The sequence below is a fragment of the Capsella rubella genome, unplaced genomic scaffold (assembly GCF_000375325.1).
Source record: "Capsella rubella cultivar Monte Gargano unplaced genomic scaffold, Caprub1_0 scaffold_1, whole genome shotgun sequence".
NCBI lineage: Eukaryota > Viridiplantae > Streptophyta > Magnoliopsida > Brassicales > Brassicaceae > Capsella > Capsella rubella.
The window spans coordinates 7,310,336-7,319,327 of record NW_006238923.1 but is presented as its reverse complement, the minus strand read 5'-3'; the positions used below and the strand labels follow the sequence as shown (position 1 = coordinate 7,319,327).

General features: G+C 36.9%; 1 protein-coding gene across 1 annotated transcript; it reads right to left on the bottom strand.

Moving 5' to 3' along the window:
• Positions 1 to 2,618: 2,618 nt before the first annotated feature.
• LOC17900343 (calponin homology domain-containing protein DDB_G0272472) lies at positions 2,619 to 8,142 on the bottom strand. Its single transcript, XM_006306530.2, has 9 exons — positions 7,958 to 8,142; positions 5,519 to 7,777; positions 5,184 to 5,422; positions 4,939 to 5,097; positions 4,656 to 4,835; positions 4,261 to 4,455; positions 4,066 to 4,164; positions 3,359 to 3,988; positions 2,619 to 3,263 (listed from the first exon to the last, which is right to left on the bottom strand). The coding sequence occupies exons 2-9, from the start codon at positions 7,737 to 7,739 to the stop codon at positions 2,901 to 2,903; spliced, it is 4,086 nt and encodes a 1,361-aa protein (XP_006306592.1). The 5' UTR covers positions 7,740 to 7,777; positions 7,958 to 8,142; the 3' UTR covers positions 2,619 to 2,900.
• Between the last annotated feature and the right edge of the window lie 850 nt (positions 8,143 to 8,992).

The following is an 8,992-nucleotide window of genomic DNA, read 5'->3' as shown; positions in this document are numbered from 1 at the left end:
GTTTAGTGTTTACCATATACACCCCTTTTATATGTACATATCTCTACGACTCTACGCGTATTCTATTTTGGATTTGATCAGTGTATTTTATTACTGATCATTTCGGCAAATCTTTTTATAAAGATTACTATTGTCGTCAGATCTGTACGTTGTGCATTAGTATATCTCATCAAATGCGTAGGATTGAACTTTAATCTAAGTATATATAGAAACTAAACCATTCAAAATGAAACCAAATTATGGGAAGCTAACTAACTTAAACCGATTAAACAACAAACTAATCTTATTGTTAACTAAAAAATCCTATCATAAATTGTTGGATTAGTCCATATGTAGCCACCATATATATAGTATTAGATTGTATCCTAACAATGTTGCAACCCTATAAGTTGTTTCTTTTCTTCTAACCGATCGAATTATGCTCGAACTATAAATCATAACGTTAACCGAAGTCGAGCAACCAAATGGAGTAAACCATGATGAAGAAGAGAAAAAGGAAAAAAAAAATGAAAAGAGAGAGAGTCAAATGTCACATGGTGGTCCAAACTCCAATCACAGATCAAACGTGCAATGTATTGAGCCTAATCCCTCAACATCCTCATGCAACATGCTTCTTACCACCAACACCGCCGGGTTTTTGTTTATTTTCTACTTGTTCATATGAAATATAAACCAGTTTATATGTATATATATGTCACATCTTCATATATTCTCTAGTTCTATGCTAAAGGTTCATTTACAATGATTGGAAAATTGTAATATATTTGTGAGATAAGGAAATAATTTGCAAATTGTGAGTGCATTTACACGTATATATATGCTATTGATCTCGAATCTTCTTTCATGTGTTTATGGAGTTTGGAATATATAAAACTAGTGTTTATCAATATGCCAAGATTTCTTATAAATATGACTAGAAAAGCTAGGTTGTATTACAAAAGTAACTAAGATTTTGTTGATAATTTTTTGTACTCGCAATATATTTTTTTTTTTAAAAAAACCCTCAGTTTTAACATTTTTTTGAAGAATCCATCATAATATAATATTTAACAACGTCAACTTTGTGGTCAGCGACAGCTGCTTGTGTGAACATAATTCACGAAAATAACAAAAAAAACAAACTGTAGCGTTTAAGATCATAGTATATGTAAACTCATCTATAACTTTTGAATCATATAAATATGAAGTATATCGTTTGAATCAAAATGTATAGTATAAATGAAACGTTGAAACTATATATCGTTTCTTTTTTCTTTTCTCACCCCGTGATTATGTTTAAATTTTATTGAGTAAAACTTAAAAACCAATCAAAGACAGCACCGTACGTTTTAATAAGCATCTCCAACAATAATGCATATGTACGTCATAAGAAGAAATTGAATGAGTAAAAACTCAATTCGTACAGTACAGATCTAACCATTTTTTGTTTGAACTTTGAATTTTGAGTGCAATAAAAGGTTCATTGGACGTGGTCATGAGTCATGAATATGTATACAAGTACAATAATTTTTCATTATCATAACCACTTTGTTTCAATCGACTGACTGTTCTGTGATGTGAAACCTAGGATCTGACAACTTATATAATTTAAGACAGAAAAATATATAAATCAGAACTTAGAAAGGTTTGACATGGAATAGTAAACCATTCATTTTCAAGATTTGAGGAGATAATTCTTCAAAAGCATTTGAAACTTGAAATGCAATGGTGAGTATGGAGTAACCTTTATTATGCTTAATTAGAAATTTGAATCTATAAAAGTAGCTTTTCTTCGTTCTGTATATCACGGGGTCCCATTCCCACTTCCCACGATTATCTTGTTTAGGGGGGAAATTATATGTTTCAAACTTTATAACTTTATTATTTCATACATATTTCTAAGTTTTTAGTTGACAAAATAAAAAGTCAATAGTACTATTTTTGGTTTTTTTTTTCATGTCAATGAGAACGAAGCAAAATTCAGAAAAAAAAAAAGAAAAAAAAAGAGAGAGTAATACGGCAGCTATATTATTATGGCACGTGTCATGTGAATGTAAAAAAGATTCGGCTGAGTTTGAACGCAACTACTATTTTGTTTATTTTTTCTAATCTAGATTTTCATATTACGAAACTAGCTAAGTACCTACTGTTTATATAACGAACCTGACTTATCTTTTGTTGTTGTTGAGTCTACACGTTAGGATAATTTATTTTATACATTTCGTAACTCCATATTAATATTGTCGGTGAAAACTGAGAGAGTCTACGTCAGATTTACAAAGAAAAAAACAAAAAATATAATACGAAACGCATGAGGTTAGAAAGAAGGAAGTTAGGGTATTGGTGTCATAATCATCTTTAATAAGCTATAAGATATTAGAACCCGATCGTATCAATTGGGTAATTGGCTATGGCGTTCTAGATGAACGGTCTCTCGGGTCTCGTCACTGATCAACCACCCCGGATCACTTATATGACTAGAACGACCAAGATTTAGAACTTCAAGTGACAGAGCAGAGAAACATGAGACTCTTTCTCCATTGTTGATTTTAACTTCTACATCCTCTTCTCTTATATTTTTTTGATTCCAAACTTATATTTTTCAACATATAAATAAAAAATAAAAGAAGACGTCACTGTTTATATAATATATTATGGTGTATTGGAAAAAAAATATAAAAAAACTGGAATCGGTGTTTCTTAGACATATACCCAGAGCAAGCAAAACCAACCTATGTCTGTCGTTCGCGTGAAATCAATGAATCAAAGCTTCCACTTAAATGATAACAAAAAGAAAAAAAAAAACCAAACACAATCCAAACTAATTTATATGAGCCAAAAAAAGCATACTATAAAAAGCACAAGGCAAAGTGTGTAAAAGAGTGTGCAACTTCTTTTTCTTTTTTTTTTCCTTTCTTTTCTTATGTAAACCAGAGATTTGCACGAGAGAAGGAGAGATTAGCGTTACCGAGAAGGAACAACGCGAGGATGACCACAACTATGAGTCCAATCCACATCCATTGCCGCAGTTTTCTCTTGTTTCCTCGGTTCCTTAAAGGCAGAGGAACCGATTTTGACTTGTTTTGTTTGAGAAACTGTGATGATGCTTTATGAGCTTTCTTGATTTGTTGACTCTCTTCCACCGCTTGTTTCTTTGGAATTTCTATCTCCCTTGGGGTTTCTACTACAGTTTCTGATGTCGGAATCGGGTTTTCTGTTGCTGTCTCTTCTGATGCAAATATCCCCTTTCTTCTCTCCTTCTTCCTTAGCTTCTTTTCTCGTTCCTACACACAATACAGAGTTTTCATTAGATCAAAACACATTTGCGAGAGAGACATAATTAAAATATGCTTTATATTTGTTAAAAGGAAAAAGTTACCTTCTCCCTTTCTTCCGCTTCTTTCTGAGCCTTAAGAACAGCTCTTGCTTTCGCCTTTTCTTCTCTCTTCTTCTTCCTCTCCATTGCCTCTTTCGCTTTTGCTATTTCCTCCAACCGATGCTGCTCCTTCATCTTTGCAGCTTCCTTTTGTTTTCTCTTCTCCTCTTCTTTCTTAATTAACTCCTCTTCCTCTACGCTTAACTTAGGTGGCTCTTCTTCTTCCTTTGTTGCTGGTTTTTCGATCTCCTCTTTTCCAGAATCCAATTTCGTGACACTTGGTGGAGGCTGGTCCGGTTTGACGGCCTTTTTAGATTTAGTGGCCTGACTCTTGTTCTCACTGGCTTTAGCAACAGCATTACTGTTGTTTTCAACTTTTGAACCTTCATATTTAATGACTTTCTCTTGTTGTGCTGGAACTGGTGGAACTGCCTCATGTTTCTCTGCTCTGTCACTAGACGTTCTAAGTTTGTCCGTTCTTTTAGCATAAGTGATCCGAGGTGGTTCCTCATCAGGGCCAAGAGATCGTCCATCTAGGGTTCCTAGTCTCCTAAAGGTAGACCTCGTGTTGCATCTTACATAGTATTTGCGGAACTCCTCATTATTGTTCCACATATTCATGAAATTCTCCACCTATTGAAAGATTGTAATGAGTACAAAGGACATACAGGGATTAAAAACCATTATAGAAATTTGGCATCTGCCTATACCTGGTCAGAACAAAGGCTTTGCAGGGCTGCTCTATCTTTCTTCAAAGCCATTTCACTTGCTGCCCTTGAGTTATCTCTGTACTTGAAAAAATATTTGTTCTGCAATACGAAAATAGTAAAAGTGAAGGATTAATCCCAAAGACACAGATGCAAGCATTTGTAAATTTATGCCTGCTTTCAGATGCTCTTGGGTACCTTTTCTCGTTGTTGTTTCTTCAAATCCTGTAGGTGAACAAATGCTTCCTGGCGAACAGCATCAGCAGCTCTGAATTGTTCTTGCAGTTTGCTCTGTGCTTCCCATTCCTCATCACACTTTTTTTTAGCAGCTTTTGTGATTGCTTCGACTTTTGAGAGATCGTTTCTAAGCCCGTCTAGTTCCTTCCTCAATACCTGTTATCACCAGAAATGGCATATTTGAACTAGGTAAATGATATCCACAAAGAAAGGATTAAATAACTACATCACCTATTACGTAAATAGAGGAACTAAAGGCTCTTGTACTGACAAAATAGGTTTAATCAATGTCAAGAGGTAACAGGTATCAACTAAATGCAGATATGACATAAATATGATTGCTGACTGTAGGGTACCTTCAAACGCTCTTCTGTTTTCTCTTTCTCATCCAATGCTTGCTTAACTTCATCCTTGGTACCCATACTCGAAGATATCTGCTCACGGAGTTGCTTCAATTGTTTTATTTCACGCATGAATCCTTTTTCTTCAGTCAGAGATAAAGTTGAGTGTTGCATCATATGTTCCATATTATACACCTGATTGGAGGCAGAGAAATCAGATAGATTAGCACAATCAGGTTAAAGAAGCTAAGAAGTTGAACAAGATTTAGCTGGAAATGTGATCGCTGGGGAATCTCACCCTAGAATCAATATCATCAACAGATGCAGCACTCTTAACCCGGCTAATCACAGACTGAAGAGCATCAATTTCCTGCCGTTTTGAGTGCATTGCTTTTCTTGCAGATCTCTCTTCTGCCATGGCCGCCTTGTAACTGATATCATAGTCTTTACATATTGCCTATAAATAACAAATTTTAAAATATGTCAAAGTTAAACTTAGAGCAAGTTGATTTTACTTATGAAAATCTTAAAAGTGTCTCTTACGCGTATCTTTTGGATATCCGCTCTAAGAGCATCCCGACTCTTTGTTTTCTGATCAACCTGCGCTTCAGCGTGCTTGAGTTGCTCAGCTAACTTTTCGTCATCATATCTTGGAACTCTAGGCAGAAAGTAAAACGGTCTTTTCTCTATCTCTACCGCTACAGTGTGCCCTTCAGAGGCATCACTCGCAGAGCCTTCACAGGTCGAGGCAACTTTATCATCTATTCTATCAACAGCATTTCCTGAACACAACAATTTAGATAAACCGTCAACTCCAGTTTTCTCATCCTCAACCAGAGAAGTACATAGCCTAGCTTCATTTTCAATTAACTTATTACCATCTTTGTTTTCAGCAGGTTGGCTGTCCACAGAGTCTTTAGCTTCTGCAATAGATGTAACCACTTTAGATTCAACGTCCTGTGCACAGGTTTTGGTTTCAGATGCAACTGAGGCATTAGCGACTTCTTCATCTGTATTTATCGAAGATTTTTCTTTGATGTCCAATTCTTTCACCTCAGAAACTTCTTTAGGTGGATCCTCACACACATCAACAGGAGTGGTCTTCGTCACATTCACTTCTGAACAAAAATTGACTTCTCTATTTATTTCACCAACTTCAATAGTGGGTGGAGCAATTTGTGGTTCAGTGCATTCTTTAACTGACGGGGCAGCTTCAGATTCCGTGGCAACAGCGCCCGTTTCGTCAGCCACTCCTTCTGCTGAGCTTTCTGCCAAGTCAGAGACAGCAGTTTTGGATTCCAATAAGCTCAATGGTTCGTTGATGTTTGTAGAGAGAGTCTCAGCACTCTCATGGGATGCATTCCCAGAAAGATCCTCCGTAGGTGATTCTGTCACTTCTTCAGCAGCGTTTAGACAATCACCAGCACCAACATCCAAGTCACTCTCACTGTTGTTTTCTTGAACTTTCTCGTTTGGAGCATGTTTTACATTCACTTTGGTCTCTTCATCCAACTGAGCACTACGATCATCTTGGATCTTCTGGTTTGTGTCAACCTCATGATTCTCTGATAAACCTTGACTTTTGCTGTCATCGCTTACATTTACACTTGAGTCATTCCCAGAATGCGCATTCTCATGCAGCGGATGGGATGGGATATTTTCAACAAGCCCAGATATCTCATCCCGTTCTGGTGCCTGCTGGTTGGCACAAGATAAGCCATCAGAAATAGCAGCTTCTGAAACATTCTCTTTGGCAACAATAACAGCATCACTTCTTTCTTCTGAAGCAGGGGCGTCAAGAAGTTCCTTAACTTCAGATGCTATCTGTTGTTTTCCATCTTGATCACAAGTAGGATTGCTTGCATCTCGAGATTCTGGATGAGTGTTCATATTCCCATCAGACACGGAGACACCATCAACAGCTCCAATTTCTGCTTCAGATTCCGATTTGCTATTACCATTTTCAACTACACTATCTATACCAGTAATGTTGGAATTCAAGCTTGCAGCAGTAATAGTTTGAGTCTCAGCCGGGACATCACTACTTACCTCTGATGCAGCAACGTCCACGGATCCAGAGTCTGGCAAGACATCAACTTCAGAAGCATTGACTTTCTCCGCCTCTGAAGTAAATTGAACATCACCAATTTCCTCCGACTCTGATTCTATTGGAGGATGACCATTTTCAACAGAAACAGGTTTTAAAATTGCTACGGATTCTGATCCACTTCGATCATCCACAGATTCAGATCCATTGATGGTATCAGCTGGATCTGCTAGCGTATCTTGTCCTAAACCCATGTCTCCATCGTTGGGGTCAGTTGGAGAAACCTTAGCGCTCACCAACTTAGACACCTTTCCCTGATCTGAGTCAACAAGGTGCTCTGCTAAATCGTCGTTATCTTTCAGATCTTCAGAAACATCAACATCAAGATCAGGCTTTTCTTGCGTTTCAATACTGCCCCCTTGATGTCCCTCCACATCTGTTTTACTATCAGATTCAAATTTACCATCAGGCTTTTCCTCAGCGTTATTCTTTGTCAGATCCCTGGGTCCAACTTCAGAATCTTGAAGTTGCTCCGCTTCCTCTGTAGATTCCAATTTAGCCTCATGCTCACTTTCCAGATGCCCATTATCAGGATGCTTCTCCTCGACACTTTTTTCAAGAGAATCCTCAATTTCTGAATTTGGGATCCCAACGACCTCCTCTGGTCCATCAGCTGCCTTTTCTCGTTGAGAATTTTCCAGGGGTTGACTACCTTGAGAAACTCCCAAAACAACATCATCGGCACTAGTTGCAGCCTCTACCTTCACTTCCCCAGAATTCACACTCTGTCCTTCCTTAAGATCTTTCTCCACATTGACGTCAACAGGCTTAACGGAATCAGAATCATCTGCTACGGTATCATTCTCCGTAATGAAAACGTAAGAAGCATCAGTGTCGTTCCCGTTGCCATTGTTACCGGCATGGCTGATCCCATTCACGACGTCCTCTTTGGCAGTCGTCGGAACAACAACCTCGGGTTTAATCTCAGTCGCATTATCGAAATCGACCTTCACCGACACCTCACCTTGCTCTCTCTCAACCTCCACCGGCATTTTTCAAAGCTTCCACCGACGGAACCACGAACGAAAAGCTAATCAAACGAGTAAGGAATAGATCAGATCAAACGAAATTGCAGCCAGATCTAACAAAAAAAAAAGAATTCAAGGACCCAAAATAAAATAAAAAACGAAACCGACATACATGGACGGAGATCAGAGAAAAAAAAAAAGTCCCGGGAAAACAATTAAAAAAAAAAGGATTTAAAACTAACCTGGAGATCAGGCTTTGTCGCCGGAAAATTCGAAAGCAGAGATAGTCAGATCGGTAACAAAAGACAATGCCGGCGATAAACGGAGGATGGTAATGAGGAATTAAGAAGCGAGCAAAGAGAAGAGAGTAGAAGAAGAAGAAGAAGAAGAAGAAAACAGCTGGCTTAAGAGAGAAGAAGGAATTAAGGAACGAGAGAGAAGAAGCCTCTTTGTTGAACAGAGGGCTTCCTTATTCAGATTTAATTTTATTTTTTATTTTATTTCCTTTGATTAACAAACCAATGCCTTTCGTGTATATAGATTATAGAGATAGAATCATTTTAATTGGGGTAAATTTTTAATGAATACAATTACCAATAGATATACAGATAGCGTAATTATCCAAAAATATACTGTATAAGTGCTGCGAACAAAACATTGTTAACTTCAAGATCTGTTTATGAATATCATCATTATTCATAATTAGTACTACTATTTAATTTAGTTGAATTAGTATCTATCAAATTAATCAAGAACAAAAGTTTTCTTTATTTTCATTTTGTACAAATGGGATAATGCAATGATTTCTATTTCATAAAGTGAAGAAGAAAAGATAAATGCACATTCGTATCAATGGGTGATTATGGGCAGGAAAAAAAAAACAGAGAATACATGTGGCATCTTGTAATAGGATGAAACACTAAATTTTCACATCATCAACATCATTAATTATAAAACACTAATCACATATTTAGCAAAATAGTTAACAAGTGTGAATCGGGTCGGGTCCGGGTGGGGGATAAAGTAAGCGCGTGAGGAGGATTTTGGGTCCCCGGGAGTTTTTACCAAAACGGATATGCGCTTTTCTGTTGAGCACGGAAAACGACCTTCTCTCCTTCTCCATCAAATTATTATTTTCATTTCTTTCATTATCTTAACTACTGTACAACACCTATATTACTACTAAATCATTATTTTGCCTAACTTACTTATTAGGAATCATTTTTTTTTTTTAACATCTATAACCATAAAACTAATTTTTCTTTACAATTTCTTTT

Coding starts and splice junctions, on each gene's coding strand:
- LOC17900343 (XM_006306530.2), bottom strand. CDS start 7,739: ATGCCGGTGGAGGTTGAGAGAGAGCAAGGTGAGGTGTCGGTGAAGGTC. Junction 5,423..5,518: donor ACCTGCTGAAAACAAAGATG/GTAATAAGTTAA, acceptor TGTTGTGTTCAG/GAAATGCTGTTGATAGAATA. Junction 4,456..4,655: donor AAACAGAAGAGCGTTTGAAG/GTACCCTACAGT, acceptor TGGTGATAACAG/GTATTGAGGAAGGAACTAGA.